The following is a 20,510-nucleotide window of genomic DNA, read 5'->3' on the forward strand; positions in this document are numbered from 1 at the left end:
ATTCGAAATTGGATTAGAAATTGGATTAGATTGGACATTTTAATTCATTATATCAAGCGAAGAATTGAGAAATTTGACACTCCTGATGAATGAAGTTATTCCAGAACACACTGCCTATTGAGAAATTATAGGCTGATCAGCCCCCAATGTTTAACACCTACTGTACCTGACTGCCAAGGTGTTGCCAGACTTTAGATACTGTAGTGCTCAAATACTTTATTATAATATGCAATGTTATTTGCAAATTACGAATGTATGCAATGGATATTCCATATTGTGTGTGTGTGCGCCCTTCATGTTGCATACTAAAGGGGCTCCATTTATACCATTTATACTAAAGTCCATGATTTTATTAAAACTCATGTTATGAGTTTTAATAAAATCATGGAACATAATGCAATAATCTAAATGCAAATTTGCGTCGTGTTTGTGACATTGTGAAGAAACTAAACACCTGGGGTTGTTGCTTGGTCCTCATGTTTTTTCTTTAAAGGTCCCCCATCTTATAAATGGCCTTTTCCAGTGGTTTGCATTGTTTTATAGCAATGTGGGGTTGTACCAATACTGACTAGATGTGAAATCTCTACCCAGTCCCATTTCTTCAGTACAGCTGAGACAGGAACCTCCCCCACTGAACCAAGTAATTCTGAATTTACGCCGATCTGTGACGTGTAAGAAATCTGATTTGCATACCTCAGCTCCTTCTGTGGTTGTAGCCACCGCTCACAATCAACAATTCGAGGAAGTTAGCGTAACATTGAAATTATGAGCAAAACGGGCAAGCAGCGAATACATCCTTGCACTCATTTCCTAATGATATCGTGCTCCACAAGCAATGGGCCAAGTTCGTTTTTGGAAGAGACAAAGGACTTTATAATGCTGCAGTGATTTCCTGGCTGTTGCTAAAGAAGGGAGCTAGCCTGTACCAAGTCTTCGGGACTGAAAGAAAGTATTGAATCAGTAAGTACATACGTCGTAATTAGTTCATTAGCAGTAGGACCTTGTTCATTCATCCGTTTGTGTCAATAGTGTATTAACGTTAGCGGTACTCCTCGTGTGTGTGTGCATTTCATATGGGAGTTGAAGCTGAACTATTGGCCATTGATTGGCCAACTGTCTGCACATGTGTCAATAGGGAGGTGTAGTGGTTACGTCATTGCTGTTTTTCGTGTTCCACCCTCTGTCCAATGCAATGTATTTCCCCATTGCCCATTTCTAAATCGTGTACCTTTCTGTGCTTATTCATCCACAATCTATAGCTCAACATGAAAATATTCGCAATTAATCATAAAAGAAAAACGCCAAATTTTATTTCAACCAAAAATGCTTAAACAATAATGTTAGTGATAGAAGGGAACTCATTTTGTGCAAAAATTGAAAGCTTTTCAATTTCCAAGCGGCAGAATTGTTACAATAGCCGATAATCCATTTTCCCAATGATAAATCCCTATACGGGTGGAACAACCAGTGACGTCAGACTACACCTCCCTATAGTGTATTAACGTTACTATTTTACTATCTGCGTTTTTCCTCTGTGCTAGCGTATCAACCATCTCTCAGGTAGGCTATAGTGCAGGTGGGTGACTGTCACTCAAAGCACATTGCGAGTATGGGTGGAGCCCAGCCAAAAACAGCTTGGACTTTGAAAGGGCAGAAAGTGGTGCACCAAAGTACTTGATAAAAAATTCGATCTGGTGTATTTTCTGAGCCGATCTGAGCCGTGGGGGCGGGGTTTAAATACTCAGGCGAGGCAGGCCTTTACAACGATGGCATGGAACACTAACCCCGCCCGCCCGTTCGCCTGATTACTTTTACCAACGGATTTCCAGTTCCGCGTTCGCGTTCTGCGATCTGATTGGCCACTGACGTTTCTGGTTGCGCCGAATCGTGTGACGCCTGTTTCTCTCATCGGTTAAGCTTAGGCACTCTTTCGAAGTTGGTTAAGGTTAGAGTTTGTCTTAGAGCAAGGCGATAGAACACCAGCCCTGATTCCAAACTCTAACCTTAACCAACTTTGAAAGAGTCGCCTAAGCTTAACCAGTGATAAACTAGGCGTTAGGTAGTTTGCAGCTGTTCGAGGCGGAAATGGGCGCGTCACGCGATTGGGCGCACATGTCACATGACCAGAAACGTCAGTGGCCAATCAGATCGCACCAGAAACGTCAGTGGCCAATCAGATCGCAGAACGCGGAACTGGAAATCCGTTGGTACAAAACTAGACGCCGCCCGTTCATGTGTAACGCTCGGTAATGTCAGGGACAGGATCGCTGTAGATAACTGGAATGGCGATCAGATAATTGGATAATTCTTTTTGCATTACATCAGAAACAAGGTAAGAACACTATAATAATAATAATAATTTAGGACCTGCTCAGAGGTCATCAATCGGCACACATGCGATGCATGCATGCAATTCGTATCTGCGATTAACCCATCCCGTCGTCCTTCCCCCCCAAGGGCAGCCGGGAGCAGACAGGCGTCAACGTGAGCCGCGCCAGGGGACCAATCCAAGTGCTCCTGCCCGTCTTCGTCAAGGACGCCACAGCGTTAGCGATCTATTGTTGTGCATGTTTTTCCATTGGGTTTATCTTATCAGGGGGGAAACCCTTGCGAGCACGGGGAGAACATGTAAACTCCACACATACTATATATATATACACTGATATTTCTTTCTCCCGCGATCAAAGCTATCTGTGTGGACCGTGTTGTGCTTTCTACCGTTGGCTGCGGTGGGGGGGGGGGGCGCTCCGCTACGAGGGCCATTTCATGTATGCACGAGGAGACATAAGGATAATCTAGCGTTGATTTCAGGATGATTAGATAATCAGCCGAAAAATTACAACGTGATAACTGGATTACACAAAATGCCTTTTCTCGTCTTTTCCTGGAATTACTCAGAATCACTCAAACTATACTCATATTCAAAGTGGTATAAAACGGAAATGTACAGTATCTGTATCTGTTTTTTGCATGTTGACCAGAAGCAACTCACTGACAGTCGACGGCGTTATTAGATCCATAGCTATAATATAAAATATAGTTTTAGGACTAGCAAGTTTGGCATTCTAAAACTATATCCATTGAATAAAGACCTGGCGCTGAAGGGGGATCAGCGCCCCCTGCTGCTGGCGGGCAATGTGTTAATATATTTCTTTCATGACCCATCTCACAGGATAAACAAAATAGAGGGATACATCATATGTGGATAACGTGACGTATAGTTTATTTTCAATTAAACCGTTAAAATATATGTATGGGGCCGTGCGATCAGCTGACTTGGCGCAGTTCTCCAGGGTGGGGGCGGTGCACAGGATGGCGGTTCACCATCTGACGTAATTTGGGAACGACCCGTTGTAAATTCCAACGTTGACAGCGGCTCCATCACCTGGGTGCGCCTGTTATCAATTGCTTTCGCTACTCGCATGCTTATCAAAAGTTGGATGATTAAAGTTTTTAGTCCCAGTATAAAAAGGCACTGTTTCTATTCGCCAGAGTTTTCACAGCATAGTTTGCACCACATCATTGGGCATCATTCGTTTGAAGCCAGCCAGCCGACCTCCTGCAGCCACTTTTCCTGCAGCAGGCTATAATGAGCAATCGAAATTCATTAGATTGGACATTTTGATTACTTATATCAAGTGTCCTGACGGCCGTCTGCATCGCAATACATTAACATCTGTTATTATATGGCGTTTTAACATTCGCCAAAATGCTTGATTGTGATTGGTCAATAGCGCTCGGTTGCCCATAGCAGCGGTCAATTATTTCTCGATAATTCACCGCTGCTACGGGCAACGCGCAATAATGACCACTGTTCGCAGCCGGAGCAATCAAGCCCACTGACACACCTGCCGACCCATGAGGCAATTAACCACAGAGGCCTGTTGTTTGTATAACCTACTTTTCAAAACGACTGCATAAGTTACATCCACAATGGCCTACAGTTACAGTGTTGAGAATTTTAACATTAATTTCGATTTAAATCACGAATGGTCGCCCCCGGCAAAACAAAGTAAGACAACGGAAAATATTACAACCGATCACGTTAACGTTGAGAAAGCGGCCACGGAGACAGGCACCAAGAGACATCGAGATGTCGGTGAAAATGAGGTGGATCGAATTGAAGAGGACCGGCATGAAAAAAACACCAAGAAAAGTACAGTGTGGGCAATGGGGGTGTTTCAGGACTGGCTGAAGGAGACGAAGAGACCACTAGATGTGGACGGAGAGGTCAGCGCTGAAGAATTTAACCAGGCACTCCGCGTATTTTACGCATCCGTTCAAACAAGCAAAGGAACGGCTTACTCTGTGGCAAGCTACATGGCCCTGCGCGCAGGAATCTGCAGACATTTTTCAAAAATGGATGCAATGAAGAGTCCTTCTTTTGATCCATGTAACGGGGTGTTTAAGTCCGTAATCAAAAAGCTGCGTAAAAATGACCAAGACACCAGACGACACCATCCTGGCATCACCACAGCGGACATGGCCATCCTGCGCAGTGCGCAAGTCCAGTGCGTTGGCACCAACTTCGGCGACTGGACTTGTGCGCAAAGTGTGGTTCGATATTCAATTACACCTGGCCAGGAGGGGACGAGAGGGAACGAGGGAGATGAGAAGAGATTCCTTCGAGCTGAAAGTTGACGAGAACAGAAAATAATATTTTGTCCTGACGCACAACATCGAGTCAAAAAATCACAAAGACGCCAGGGATCCCTGCAAGGAGATGTACAGAGGAACAATGTTTTCAACGCCCGGCGACCCCACCTGGCCCGTGGCCAGTCTAAAAAAATATCTCTCCCTGTTACCCTCTTCTGCTAGTACTGCCCTTTTCCACCATCCGCTGAGGAGACCACAGCATGACTTAAACACAGAGTCAGTGTGGTACTCCAAGCTATGGGGCATAATCATCTAGGCCAAATGATGCCCACCATCAGCCTCGCAGCCGGACTCTCGCAGCGTTATACCAACCACAGCCTGCGGAGCACGGCCGTGCAGCGCCTGTCCGAGGCAGGTCTCGACACCAGGGAGATCATGACAGTGACCGGGCATAGGTGCGAGGGAAGTCTTAAGTCATACTGGACCCCCTCCACCACAGACAGGGAGAAATGGAGCAATATCCTGTCTGGTGAGTGCTAGCCTATAACATCCTACTTACTATTTAACAGCCATCACAAGTGCCAGGCTTAACGCATAGCAAACTGATGTCTATTATGTGTTGTAGGTATGCCCTCCAGCCGTGGTGTCCTCCGGGAACAGACACGCTGGTAAGTAGGCTATAGTAGTAACCCAGTACAAGGAGAGGCCTAAATAGGTTGCATAGAAAACTTGTTATATTATTTGTGTTGTAGGTGCGGAAAGACCTGGACCAGCCGGACCAGAACGCACAGAGACGGGCCTGAACATGAATGTCCCGACGAACGCCCCCCTCAACTGGTCCAATTTCACCATAAATGGAAATGTCCAAATAAATTACCAGAAATGAGACCACGCCGTTAAATTTTTTTGTTAGTAAGTTAGCCATGTAATAAGTGGGATAATGTATAGAACACCTCGGCGAGGCGCCTCGGTATTCTAAACTCCGTGTCGGTCAATTATTTTGCGACAATGACCTCGTAGCTATACATCATCCCTTACTTATAGTTACACTCATCGTTTGTCTTACTTATTATTATACTTATTATGCAGAGAGCCCTAAGCGCTACAACTGTATGTATGAACCCTTATTTCTGTATGTAAACTCAAACTCAGGTCAGGGTAAAAGTTAAATGTCCGGGTAAAAATGAAAGTTACCACTTGAGAGCCCAGGATGCAGACTGTTTCTTCCTAATCACAGATGCAAAGTCTTCCTCCTGGAAAAGTTTACTGGAGAGGGGGGGGAGAGAGAGAGAGAGAGAGAGAGAGAGAAGTCAGTAAACCAGTCAGCCAGTCAGTGAGTCAGTAAACCAGCCAGCCAGTCAGTCAGTCAGTAAACCAGCCAACCAGTCAGTCAGTAAAACGGGTCAGTCAGTCAGTAAACCAGTCAGCCAGTCAGTAAACCAGCCAGTCAGTCAGTAAACCAGTCAGTCAGTCAGTCAGTCAGTAAACCAGTCAGTCAGTCAGTAAACCAGCCAGTCAGTCAGTAAACCAGCCAGTCAGTAAACCAGCCAGTCAGTAAACCAGGCAGTCAGTAAACCAGTCAGTCAGTCAGTCAGCCAGTCAGTCAACCAGTAAACCAGTCAGTCAGTCAGTAAACCAGTCAGTCAGTAAACCAGTCAGGCAGTAAACCAGTCAGTCAGTAAACCAGTCAGCCAGTGAGTAAACCAGTCAGTCAGTCCTTAAACCAGTCAGTCAGTCAGTCAGTCAATAAACCAGTCAGTCAGTCAGACAGCAAACCAGTCAGTCAGTCAGTCAGTCAACCAGTCAGTCAGTAAACCAGTCAGTCAGTCAGTCAGTAAACCAGTCAGTCAGTCAGTCAGTCAGTCAACCAGTGGGTTAGTCGTACCTCTGTAGGCCTCTCATTAAAGATGGAGGCTGTGTGTCGCTGACCCCCACCTTCCCCAGGAGGTACTCCACCACGGAGGGGTTGTGGTAACCATGGCAACTCTTCAGGACGCACTCATATGTCTCACTGGTGTCACTGGCCACACGCAAACTACGACTAGAGGAGAGGAGATGAGAGAACAGGAGAGGAGAGGAGGAGAGAACAGGAGAAGAGAGGAGAGGAGGAGTGAACAGGAGAGGAGAGAACAGGAGAAGAGAGGAGAGGAGGAGTGAACAGGAGAGGAGAGAACAGGAGAAGAGAGAACAGGAGAAGAGAGAACAGGAGAGGAGAGGAGAGAACAGGAGAGGAGAGAACGGGATAATAGAGGAGAGGAGAGGAGGAGAGAACAGGAGGAGAGAGGAGGAGGAAAGGAGAGATGAGGAGGAGAGGAGAGGGCATGTTTAACTCATTCTGCTGCAACCACGTAATATTATGTGTTTGCTCGCCAACCGTTAGATCGTTTTTCCTTTTTTTCGATTTTAATATCAATAGTACACTCACGGACCTATATGTTACAGCTGAAAACCATACGGAGATGCCAAAAGTGCAGTACCGGCCAGATCCTGCTAGGTGGCAGTATCACCCACCCTTTGAAACCCTGTTCCAGACCCTGTGTCACATCTAATGTCCTCCGGGCGGAGAATTTGGTCCAGGCAAGTCTAACGCTCGATGCATGTGTTGTGCCGGATTATGTCGGGGACCCGATGGACACCAATACTGGAAATCACGATCAGACAATTGGAATATTCTTTTTGGAATACCCCTGATCAAAGGTAAGGACTATCTGACGTCAATTCCACCTTGATCCTACAATGATTTCATATCGATCCAGCTGATCAGCGTGTGTGGTAGGGGTGGAACGATACGCATTTGGACCGTGTACCGTACGGTACGACCCCCACGGTTCGGGGCGTCTGTGTATCGTACGGTTCAGGGGATGCGCAAAAAAAATAAAATAATAATAATTTGGCACGGAGCCGGGAGAGGTGAGCGCTGGCTGCAGCAGCAGCACTGCAGCCAGGTGCTAGTCAGTTTGTGTAAAAATGGCAAGCACAATATAAATCAATCTTCATTACAACTTTAAAAACATAGCCATTAACATTACATAGGCCTACACACATCTTGCCATAGCGTTAGCAGTTTGTACAACACAACGCATGTTGAACTATGGTAGCCCGCCAGCTAATACAGTCAATGCAATGTTATCGTAGCTACTACTACTAATGTTAGTCTAAATAAATGTAGACAGATAATGTACGTATTTTAAAAATAGAATGAATCTGGGGGGGGGCAGGTGGCGCACGGAGATTACGTTCGTCACCAACACCGGGAGACACTAGGATTCGCCTGTTCGAATCCAGCTCCCGGCGTTGCTATCAGCTTGGCTGTCCTCTCACGCTGATACAATTGGCTGTATCAGGGGGTGGGAAGCTGAAGGGTGGGTCCTGGGCGTTGTGGACAGCGACCCCTACAGTTCGGTCGGGGCGCCTGCTCAACGAGGGTTGGATCTGAGGAGAGATAGTGTGGCCTCCCACACGCTACACTCTCCCCGGTGAGAACCTGCGCGGCCAGGTTGGCCTGCCCCAGGCTGCACATGCGTCGGAGGAAAGCATGTGACAGTCTCCGGTCTCCCGGACCAACAGTAGGGGAAAGTACGCAACAACCAGGAAGGGTGGGATGGGAGAAAAATCGGGAAAAAGGAGGGGAAGAAAGATAATATAAAAAAAAAAAAAAAAAAAAATGAACAGAGCAGTGTTGTTTTGAAACAGTACAGTGTGTGTGTTAGTTTGATGTATGCTGCAATTTATATTGATGGCCTTCTAATTTGTTTATTTTAAATAACAGTGACACTTTTCCAGCCATATTCCTTTCATTGTATTTCAAATACTGCACTTAAATTTCAAGCAGAAAACAACTCTTTCCATTAAGAACTGACAATCAGGGAATTTAAACATTGTTTTTTTGTGTTTATATTAAAGAAAGGAAAGTCTAGTGCTGGCTGAGCATATTGTTTGTTTGCACAAAGTTAATACTTTGACAAATGTAGCCTATATTTTTCAGTCAGTTCGGTCTTTGTGTGCCAAACATTATTTAAGGCTGTAAACACTGTAAACCTATATATTTTTTTATTAATAAATTATTCAGATTCAGATTACTTTATCCACCATATTGCAGTACAAATGGAACTTGATTTGACGTTTACAGTGCATGCTTTTTTTCACATTAAGAACAATACAACAGTAAATAAATAATTATAAGTAAAGTGCAAGACAGGACAGAACAGTGAGACAACAATAGACTGTAAAAAGTGCAGTGAGAAGCATGTTTAGATTTTTGAGTGTTACATTTTTTTTTATATAAAAAACAACGTATATCGAACCGAACCGAAAACCGTGACCCCAAAACCATGATACAAACCGAACATTTTGTGAACCGTTCCACCCCTAGTGTGTGGTGTTCAAAGCGAATGCCGTTGATGACGATCAGAGCATCAAAAAACGACCCCCCCGCCCTTTGATGCATTCATGATGAAACATAATACCTATTATATACATTTGATTTGGAAATAGTAGCATGTCCAGGCGAGAAACGCCAACAACTTTAGCTAAATTCACATAGTGCCCTATAACTCAGCTTTTCAGGAATTAGCCCAGATCACTCCTAAACTATACAATATTCACCACGGGATAACGTGCAAACGTATACATGAAAAAAAGTATCTATTTTTTTGCATGTTCGACGGGAGAGAGTGACTGTCAAATGACCATAGTATTGTCTCCATAGCTATAATATAGAATATAGATATAGCTCTCCAAACATAGTGACGCACAGTGAAAATAGGCTATGGAAAGCTGCCACATTAGCTACAGGGATAAGGGGCGCTGAAAGTGTTAAAATAAAAATACAAATAAATCACAGATGTTACACAAAATATTTGTCTTAAAGCTCCTCTGTTCTCTAACAGACTGATGTGTTACCTGTAGTGAAGCGGCAGCTCCTCTCTGGCTATGACACCCAGTTTGATGTGTTCAAGGCGTGGAGAGAGAGACGCAGGGAGCAGAGATACTGTGATCTTCTCCTGGTACCGGTCAATGTCCTTTACTCCAGCTAGGGGCAGCACAGAGCTGGTTAAATAGTACCACCATACACAGCATAGTTCCAGTAGACATCAAGAGTTTAGAACCAGTTTAGAATGTAGAGATCTAGAGTTTAGAACCAGTTTAGAATGTAGACATCTAGAGTTTAGAACTAGTTCATAATGTAGACATCTAGAGTTTAGAACCAGTTCATAATGTAGACATCTAGAGTTTAGAACCAGTTTATAATGTAGACATCTAGAGCAGGGGTCTCAAACTCACGGCCCGCGGGATGATATTTTGCGGCCCCCTACTTGACATCAAAGTTTAGTGTTAATGCGGCCCGCGCGCAACTTGTTGCCGAGTCGTTGCGCGAGTTGGAAGTTTTATTTATTTTATCACTTGTAGGCTATCATAGCGCAGGCTCATGACAGCAACGTTACGTTAGTGACTTGGTTGAAACATGATTCCGGAGTGATACCAAGTAAAGTGGAAGGCAAATGCATCCTCGCTATCTCTCTCCTCTGCGAGCAGTGCTCTGCATGTCCGGCTGCACTGCCACTGTCTGTGTCTGTGTACGGGTCTGGTCCAATCACATTCAGCGTCCCGTCAGAGTTTCTCCCCCCCCCCCACCCACAGTCTGCGAATCAGAGGCAGAGTAGGGGAGTAATAGGGCGGGTCTTCAGGGAATGCGTGTCGTCTCTTTCAGTCCGAGTCAGAGCAGAGAGTTGACAGCGCATCTACAGTAGCCTTGCTCCCAGTTTTATCTCCGTGAGATAAATGTAGCTAGTTTCGCCAGCAGGCAGGCAGCAGACAAATATGGGATATTCAAAGATGGCCAGTAAAAGAAAAGTCGACTGCAATTCAAAGGTGAATGGACTGAAAAATATGCGTTCATCCTGAGTCCAGCACCAAACCAATGTGACTAATATGCCAAGAAACGGTAGCTCTTGTGAAGAGTGGCAATATGAAACGCCACTACAAAACAACAGTTATTTTGATGGAACCTTCCCTCAAAATTCAGTGCTAAGAACCACACAAATAAATGGAATGAAAATCATATCAAGCTGCAAGCAGAATTATTGTTAAATCTATGTCACAACGAGAAAAAGCAACCACGGGTGGCATGGGTGTTTGCTAAACACAAGAAGCCATTCTCTCTCTCTGATGCATACATAATAAAATAATGTATGACTGAAGTGATGGAGACCATGTTTGAAGGCAAACAAAAGCAAATCCCCCTCAGATCGCACAGCAACCAGAATAACTGAAATACTGGCTGGTGATTTGATTAAACAGCTTTGTGATAGAATAAAAAAAAAATGCAGTGCATTTCCATAGCTGCATGTGGATGAGTCCACTGACACCACTGAGAAGCCTATGTTCTGAAGAACCGTTCATGTTCTGAAGAACTGTTCATGTTCTGAAATGTTATTGCTAAATATTGAGAAGATTGGATCAGTTGTACTTTTTTTTGGAATACTTGAAACCCTTTTTTTGTGGAATATTTGATGCGGCCCAGCCTCACCCAGACTCTACCTCCAGCGGCCCCCAGGTAAATTGAGTTTGAGACCCCTGATCTAGAGTTTAGAACTAGTTTATAATGTAGAGATCTAGAGTTTAGAACTAGTTTATAATGTAGACATCTAGAGTTTAGAACCAGTTCATAATGTAGACATCTAGAGTTTAGAACCAGTTCATAATGTAGACATCTAGAGTTTAGAACTAGTTCATAATGTAGACATCTAGAGTTTAGAACTAGTTTATAATGTAGACATCTAGAGTTTAGAACCAGTTTCTAGAGTTTACAACGCAGGCTGAGGCCTGGCCAGAGTGGAGCCTGAGCTGAGGCTTGTAGCAGCCGCCATCCAGGCTGGAAACCCCGTCACGATAAGGCCCTTTTCAAACGGTTCCTGGAATAAAACACGTTAAGCTGCACCCTCAGATATAATCCTCTCTCGTTTGGATTAACTATAGGGGTTAGGGGTGTAACAGTACACAGAAGCCACAGTTCGGTACGTACCTCGGTTCTGGGGTCATGGTTCGGTACAACAGGAAAAAAATATGTATAATGATTATTATATATTTATTTTTATTACGTTATACTTAGTTCCACCTAGGCTTGCCGCGGTAGTCAGTCGGTGATAACGGTGTCATTCTGTGTTCAGGAATCCACGTTAGTAATCATCATCATCTAAATGTGGCAATACAAGCTTGATATTCAACGTTAAATATAATGACCTTCTGTGTTAAGACTGTTAGTAAGCCAGTGTAAAGTAAAAATATTGAGCATATATTTGTAAAATGTGCAACCCTAGTTTCACCTAGTGGTATGAGACGTATGGCTGGATGTACCGAACCGTGAAGTCGCAGGACGAATACACGTACCGTTACACCCCTAATAGGGGTTGATCGTATCGTCTTGCCAGAGAGCTGGGAGAACTGCTTGGTGAAGCCATTTGAGCTGAGCTTTTTGCCGCGGGTAGAGGAATTGTCTTGTGTTTTGCTTATCTGATTGCCTCTTCTGAATGGCCTTCATGTGTTTTGCTGATCTGATTGGCTCTTCTGAATGGCCTTCATGTGTTTTGCTGATCTGAATGAAAGAATATGGACCGATATGATTGGCGGCTGATCGATCAGAGCATTGCTAGTTTCTAACTGGATTTACCTCTGATCAGGTCTCCTATCTGGTAGTAAGAGAGAGGGTCGTCGTGGCTGCCAGTGGAGGGAATCTCTTTGATGTGACACAGTGCCTGGAGAGGAAGATGTTAACACAGAACAGAGTGTTGTTCACACAGCATCAATGTTATTCTGTTACAACTGGACACAGCAAGCTGGTTTAATTTACAGATCGGATGATTAAAGGTCCAATCTGTAAATTATTTGACCATATAAAATGGGGCTGTATGCTACAGACTGTAGATGGGAAATCAGCTATTTCTAACGTTCATTAATGAATAACTGAAAATACCAAGCAAATCTACTGACTCGTTAACTAGTGTAGTGGCTGGTTGACTGGTGTAGTAGCATGTTAACTAGTGTAGTGGCTGGTTGACTGGTGTAGTAGCATGTTAACTAGTGTAGTGGCTGGTTGACTGGTGTAGTAGCATGTTAACTAGTGTAGTGGCTGGTTGACTGGTGTAGTAGCATGTTAACTAGTGTAGTGGCTGGTTGACTGGTGTGGTAGCATGTTAACTAGTGTAGTGGCTGGTTGACTGGTGTAGTAGCATGTTAACTAGTGTAGTGGCTGGTTAACTGGTGTAGTAGCATGTTAACTAGTGTAGTGGCTGGTTGACTGGTGTAGTAGCTGCTTAACTGGTGTAGTGGCTGGGTGACTGGTGTAGTAGCTGGTTAACTGGTGTAGTAGCATGTTAACTAGTGTAGTGGCTGGTTAACTGGTGTAGTAGAATGTTAACTAGTGTAGTGGCTGGTTAACTGGTGTAGTAGCATGTTAACTAGTGTAGTGGCTGGGTGACTGGTGTAGTAGCTGCTTAACTGGTGTAGTAGCATGTTAACTAGTGTAGTGGCTGGTTAACTGGTGTAGTAGAATGTTAACTAGTGTAGTGGCTGGTTAACTGGTGTAGTGGCTGGTTAACTGGTGTAGTGGCTGCTTAGTTGGTGTAGTGGTTGGTTAACTGGTGTAGTGGCTGGTTAACTGGTGTAGTAGCATGTTAACTGGTGTAGTAGCTGGTTAACTGGTGTAGTAGCTGGTTAACTGGTGTAGTAGCTGGTTAACTGGTGTAGTAGCATGTTAACTGGTGTAGTGGCTGGTTAACTGGTGTAGTGGCTGGTTAACTGGTGTAGTGGCTGGTTAGTTGGTGTAGTGGTTGGTTAACTGGTGTAGTGGCTGGTTAACTGGTGTAGTGGCTGGTTAACTGGTGTAGTAGCATGTTAACTGGTGTAGTAGCTGGTTAACTGGTGTAGTGGCTGGTTAACTGGTGTAGTGGCTGGTTAACTGGTGTAGTGGCTGGTTAACTGGTGTAGTAGCATGTTAACTGGTGTAGTAGCTGGTTAACTGGTGTAGTGGCTGGTTAACTGGTGTAGTAGCTGGTTAACTGGTGTAGTGGCTGGTTAACTGGTGTAGTGGCTGGTTAACTGGTGTAGTAGCTGGTTAACTGGTGTAGTGGCTGGTTAACTGGTGTAGTGGCTGGTTAACTGGTGTAGTGGCTGGTTAACTGGTGTAGTGGCTGGTTAACTGGTGTAGTAGGTGCTTAACTGGTTGGCTAACTGGTGTAGTAGCTGGTTAACTGGTGTAGTAGCTGGTTAACTGGTGTAGTGGCTGGTTAACTGGTGTAGTGGCTGGTTAACTGGTGTAGTAGCTGGTTAACTGGTGTAGTGGCTGGTTAACTGGTGTAGTAGCTGGTTAACTGGTGTAGTGGCTGGTTAACTGGTGTAGTGGCTGGTTAACTGGTGTAGTAGCTGGTTAACTGGTGTAGTGGCTGGTTAACTGGTGTAGTGGCTGGTTAACTGGTGTAGTGACTGGTTAACTGGTGTAGTGGCTGGTTAACTGGTGTAGTAGGTGCTTAACTGGTTGGCTAACTGGTGTAGTAGCTGGTTAACTGGAGTAGTAGCTGGTTAACTGGTGTAGTAGCTGGTTAACTGGTGTAGTAGCTGCTTAACTGGTTGGTTAACTGGTGTAGTAGCTGGTTAACTGGTGTAGTAGCTGGTTAACTGGTGTAGTAGCTGCTTAACTGGTTGGTTAACTGGTGTAGTAGCTGCTTAACTGGTTGGTTAACTGGTGTAGTAGCTGGTTAACTGGTGTAGTGGCTGGTTAACTGGTGTAGTAGCTGCTTAACTGGTTGGTTAACTGGTGTAGTAGCTGGTTAACTGGTGTAGTGGCTGGTTAACTGGTGTAGTAGCTGGTTAACTGGTGTAGTAGCTGGTTAACTGGTGTAGTAGCTGCTTAACTGGTTGGTTAACTGGTGTAGTAGATGGTTAACTGGTGTAGTGGCTGGTTAACTGGTGTAGTAGCTGCTTAACTGGTTGGTTAACTGGTGTAGTAGCTGGTTAACTGGTGTAGTGGCTGGTTAACTGGTGTAGTAGCTGGTTAACTGGTGTAGTGGCTGGTTAACTGGTGTAGTAGCTGGTTAACTGGTGTAGTAGCTGGTTAACTGGTGTAGTAGCTGGTTAACTGGTGTAGTGGCTGGTTAACTGGTGTAGTGGCTGGTTAACTGGTGTAGTGGCTGGTTAACTGGTGTAGTGGCTGGTTAACTGGTGTAGTAGCTGGTTAACTGGTGTAGTGGCTGGTTAACTGGTGTAGTGGCTGGTTAACTGGTGTAGTGGCTGGTTAACTGGCTGGTTAACTGGTGTAGTGGCTGGTTAACTGGTGTAGTGGCTGGTTAACTGGTGTAGTGGCTGGTTAACCTCTTAACACTTTGAATGCCAGCCACAACATAACACGTGTTAACAGCCCGCCCCCTGAATGCCCAGCACGACAATTCGCGTGATTTTTTTTATTAGCGATCTGAATTCATATTTCATCAACCGAGTCTACCGTTGGGAAACCAGCCTCATCAGGAGCTGAGATGTGAAAAAGGCGCCCCCTATCGTCTCCCAGATGGTAATGCACCCTTTTGGAATGGACTCAATGAAAATGGATGAGAAAAAAAAACTCCGGAATCCACATTTTACTTCTCACGCATGTAACCGGAGATGATCCCAGTCATTGTGGAGCCTCAGAACAGCGTGTAATATGTCTTTACAGTATCTAGCGTTGGATCAATAAAAGGATCGATTTTTGGAATGGCGATCAGGAATTGGAATAATCTTTTTGGATACCATCTGATCTCAGGTAAGGAATCTATTTTACCAGTCTTAGGATAATCAGACCTGTTTTCACGGAGATATAAGCTTTTCCCCTATGTTTAATATGGCTGTTTGGCTGTGCGAGCGATCAGGAAATATTTCAGAGCAGATATCAGATTGCCTATATAGCGTGCATACGTACACATACTAGCGATAATCTAGCGTTTATTTGAAAACGATTCATAAATAGGCAGAAAAATGAGAATGTTTTTTGTGTATTCTAGAATATTCCGTTTATTATGGAATATTTTTATTTTCCTTGAAAACGAGGGCTTTTCAAGATGCTATAAAATAGAAATGAACCGATAAAAAAACAATCCGCTTCGACAATGTTGACTGGAAAATGAGTCATTGATAAGCGACGGGCAGATTAGACACATAGCCATAATTTAAAACATAGATTAGGCAATATTAACGCTAACATTGAAGTGGATGCTGGGCATTCAAGCACTAAATCGTGCGCCCCCTGCTGGGCACTGAAAGTGTTAAGCATCGTCGTGTGCGCACGTCGCAGCACTTTCCGGGCTGCGTTTTCGCTGATCAACAAATACATTTTTGGACGGTTGAATTTGCCGCCTTTTGATCGTCACCACACTCGACCTAGTGCATGATTCCATTCTCGAGTTACAAGACGAAACATACGGCGAGCGTCCTTTGACAAGCTGTTCGGACGAGTGACCATGTCCGATAGTGAGCGGTCCTGAACTGACCTGTCACCGCTGATGGCAAAAATTATTGACCACCGTTGTAGCCAAGGGGCGTCTGCTCCGAAAGCGATCCGAGATGGGCGCTGGGAGTGGGGGAAGGTGACTAAGAAGACGAAGAAGTCCATTGTTTTGACTAGAGCATCGAAATGAATGGCTGCGGACGGCCATTTTGGATAATCATGCCGAATTTTTATTGGTACACACATTACAAAAACATTTGTAAAAACATACATTTTCCGTGGGATTGTTATAAACTTTGTATCTTTACTACATAAGACGCTGGGCTCCAGACTAACTTTTTACATTGGTTGCACCAGTGCGCCTAACTTTTTCATTTAGGTGCACCAGCACATAATTTCGGTGCACCCAAACATTTTCACCACGCCTTTTGCCGCTGCAATAATACATTTTAAGTGTTACCTTTAAATGTCAAGTTAGACTGCGCTCTCAAGATTCGACACTGGGTGCTGAAATCCCATTAAGTATTATATAAAAAAGAAGCAGTGAAGCTAGACCAGCACTCTCAGGTTCAAGTATTTAATGGCAGCCTGAAACTTTACAATTACATATTCCTTCGTCAGTGTTATAGCTTGCCTCGCCGGTACGCGGATACGTACTGTACCGCCTCAATGTGGTCCTCTCCGGTACAGTACGGGCTGTGCACCGAGCGATTGCAACGATATGGAACCTTTTTTTGCGAAACTTAAATCCCCCCGGCCCTAATATAACGTGCACAACTAACCGGATGTTGTTTGTTCATTCCACGCAGCACGCAGCTACACTGAACGAGAGCTGTAATTCAGCATAGCATATTAGCCTTAGTATTAGGGATGGGTACCTTTCACATTTGAACCGATACCGGTACCGGTACCTGTGAATCGATACCGGTACCCAACGGTACCTTTTTTCGGTACTTTAGTCTCAAGAAATTTTATTTACCTACCTCAGTCGTAAAAAAAAATCCAAACTTCAAATAACTACAATTTCGACGGTTTTCGGCTTGTCATTGCTCCGACTGCTTTGTTGTTGAATCAAGTCAAATCCTAGGTAAGCATATATTGTGCGTGTGAACGTTGACATGAAAAAAAAAAAGTAAAAAAAAAAAAAAAAAAAAAAATAATAATAATAAAAAAATATATATATATATTTTTTTTTATATTTTTTTTTCGGTTTCTCACTTGATTCGATACTCGGTAGTACCGACGTGTTTCGGTTCGGTACATCAAAAGTACCGAATTCGGTACCCATCCCTACTTAGTATGGCGAGTCAATACTAACTGACAAGCCAGTTATTGTTCAACTTTATTGCGAACTTTATCACGCATTTGAAACGGCATCACCCGAATGTGAATATCACTGTCTGGTACACGGAATAAACATATCCTAGTGCAAACCCAGCTCCCCGTTGCATTCAAGCAGCATCTCTATTAATTCACACCGGGCCAAAGCAATAACAAACGCCATATGTGTTTTTATAGCAGCAGATCTGCGACCATACTCCGTTGTCGAGAACACTGGGTTTAAGCACATGTTAAAAGTAATATAGCCCGCTACCTAGTTCCCTCTCGTCATTAGGGGGACCCTGATGTAAACAAGACAAACGTCTTTCTCTGGTCTGCATCCCCTTAACAATTGTGTGTATTGAGCCGTACTGTATTGTACACATTCTGCAATCTGTTAAATAAAGTTTTCATTCATTCCGTATTTCAGCCAGCAAGTCATACCACCAGCTCTGTATAAACTAGGGCTCCCCTTTCATGACTGTGATGCAAGCCCTGCCCCTGTATTCAAGCATCACAGTCATGAAAGGGGTTATGTATAAACAAGCACACGCTACAGTTGTCCACGACTTATCCTCCAAGGCATCTGCTATATAATAATCTTCAGATTTACTTAAGTGTTATTAATAGGTTACAGCAGTAAGCATTAGTTTGCTCAGTCAATTATGGCCAATTAGTTTTATATTGTTTAATAGTTAAATAAATAGATAAATGTAAAGCAATTTTTTTGTGAGTCTGATGCCTCACCGACAGCTCCAGGTCCTCGATGTCTCTCGCCAGGCCTCCAGCTGCACACAGCAGGGTGAGGAAGAAGCCGTACTCTCTGATGTTGTTGATCCTACCCACCAGCGCATCTCCACGCTCCAGGTCTCTGTAGAGCATCATCCTCCGGTCCTCATAACACACCTCCATGAACAGCTCTACTGGAGGCATCCTGGCATAGGGCTCTGACACACATAACACCATATAGTCTGTCAGCTTTTAAACTGTGTGGGTATCAAACAGAAAGAAAGACTGTCATGTTTTAAACTGTGTGGGTATCAAACAGGAAGACTGTCAGGTTTTAATATCAAACAGGAAGAAAGACTGTCCGGTTTTAAACTGTGTGGGAATCAAACAGGAAGACTGTCAGGTTTTAAACTGTGTGGGTATCAAACAGGAAGAAAGACTGTCAGGTTTTAAACTGTGTGGGTATCAAACAGGAAGACTATCAGGTTTTAAACTGTGTGGGTATCAAACAGGAAGACTATCAGGTTTTAAACTGTGTGGGTATCAAACAGGAAAACTATCAGGGTTGAATCTGTGTGGGTATCAAGCTGTAAGAAAGACTGTCAGGTTTTAAACTGTGTGGGTATCAAGCTGTAAGAAAGACTGTCAGGTTTTAAACTGTGTGGGTATCAAACAGGAAGAAAGACTGTCCGGTTTTAAACTGTGTGGGTATCAAACAGGAAGACTATCAGGTTTTAAACTGTGTGGGTATCAAACAGGAAAACTATCAGGGTTGAATCTGTGTGGGTATCAAGCTGTAAGAAAGACTGTCAGGTTTTAAACTGTGTGGGTATCAAACTGTAAGAAAGACTGTCAGGTTTTAAACTGTGTGGGTATCAAACAGGAAGACTATCAGGGTTTAAACTGTGTGGGTATCAAACAGGAAAACTATCAGGGTTGAATCTGTGTGGGTATCAAGCTGTAAGAAAGACTGTCAGGTTTTAAACTGTGTGGGTATCAAACTGTAAGAAAGACTGTCAGGTTTTAAACTGTGTGGGTATCAATCAGGAAAAAAGACTGTCAGGTTTTAAACTGTGTGGGTATCAATCTGTAAGAAAGACTGTCAGGTTTTAAACTGTGTGGGTATCAAACTGTAAGAAAGACTGTCAGGTTTAAACTGTGTGGGTATCAAACAGGAAGAAAGACTGTCAGGTTTTAAACTGTGTGGGTATCAAACAGGAAGAAAGACTGTCAGGTTTTAAACTGTGTGGGTATCAAACAGGAAGACTATCAGGTTTTAAACTGTGTGGGTATCAAACAGGAAGACTATCAGGTTTTAAACTGTGTGGGTATCAAACAGGAAGACTGTCAGGTTTTAAACTGTGTGGGTATCAAACAGGAAGAAAGACTCTCTCTACCTGTTGCCTCCTCCTCCTCCTGGATGTCGTCTTGTGGAGCTGCTGTCCTCCATGATGGAGAGAAGAGGATGTCAGCCTTCCTAGCGATGAACTGTTCCACCAGACTGTAGACCTCCCCAGCCCTACTGGACATACGCACACACACACACACACAGATACAGTATTGGGAGAGAAACTAACTGTCTGTGGCTCTGGCCAACACTTCTAGCTGTGGTGATACGAGGTTGGACAAGTGGATGTCTCAACACTGATGCCATGGCAACCTCTTCTTGCCAAGATAACTTATATTGTATATAATACGTTTCCGTCGCACTTGATTTACTGTCGGCCAGTACATGACCATATTGTGTTGCCCAGTTCTATAGAGACAGCCACGTGGTGACAGTCCAACCCGGACCAACTCTGTCTATGTATGGCTCTGGTTCTATAGAGGAGACGTCTATATATTGCTCTCATATGAGGCCTACAGCCCGTCTTACCTCTCATACGAGGCCTACAGCCTGTCTTACCTCTCATATGAGGCCTACAGCCCGTCTTACCTCTCATATGAGGCCTACAGCCCGTCTTACCTCTCATATGAGGCCTACAGCCCCGTCTTACATCTCATACGAGGCCTACAGCCCGTCTTACCTCTCATACGAGGCCTACAGCCCGTCTTACCTCTCATATGAGGCCTACAGCCCGTCTTACCTCTCATACGAGGCCTACAGCCTGTCTTACCTCTCATACGAGGCCTACAGCCCGTCTTACCTCTCATACGAGGCCTACAGCCCGTCTTACCTCTCATACGAGGCCTACAGCCCGTCTTACCTCTCATATGAGGCCTACAGCCCGTCTTACCTCTCATACGAGGCCTACAGCCCGTCTTACCTCTCATATGAGGCCTACAGCCCGTCTTACCTCTCATATGAGGCCTACAGCCCGTCTTACCTCTCATATGAGGCCTACAGCCCGTCTTACCTCTCATATGAGGCCTACAGCCCGTCTTACCTCTC

General features: G+C 44.2%; 1 protein-coding gene across 1 annotated transcript in view; it reads right to left on the reverse strand.

Moving 5' to 3' along the window:
• Positions 1-20,510, reverse strand: part of ttc14 (tetratricopeptide repeat domain 14) — a 39,013-nt gene that overhangs the window by 14,635 nt on the left and 3,868 nt on the right. The window contains exons 3-8 of the mRNA XM_084310258.1: positions 19,516-19,640; positions 18,137-18,336; positions 12,266-12,350; positions 9,499-9,628; positions 6,482-6,637; positions 5,791-5,862 (exon numbers count right to left, since the gene is read on the reverse strand). Coding sequence (XP_084166384.1) covers positions 5,791-5,862; positions 6,482-6,637; positions 9,499-9,628; positions 12,266-12,350; positions 18,137-18,336; positions 19,516-19,640 — 768 coding nt within the window. The remainder of the gene's footprint in view (positions 1-5,790; positions 5,863-6,481; positions 6,638-9,498; positions 9,629-12,265; positions 12,351-18,136; positions 18,337-19,515; positions 19,641-20,510) is intronic.

The sequence above is a fragment of the Notolepis coatsorum genome (assembly GCF_963971535.1).
Source record: "Notolepis coatsorum genome assembly, chromosome: 3".
NCBI lineage: Eukaryota > Metazoa > Chordata > Actinopteri > Aulopiformes > Paralepididae > Notolepis > Notolepis coatsorum.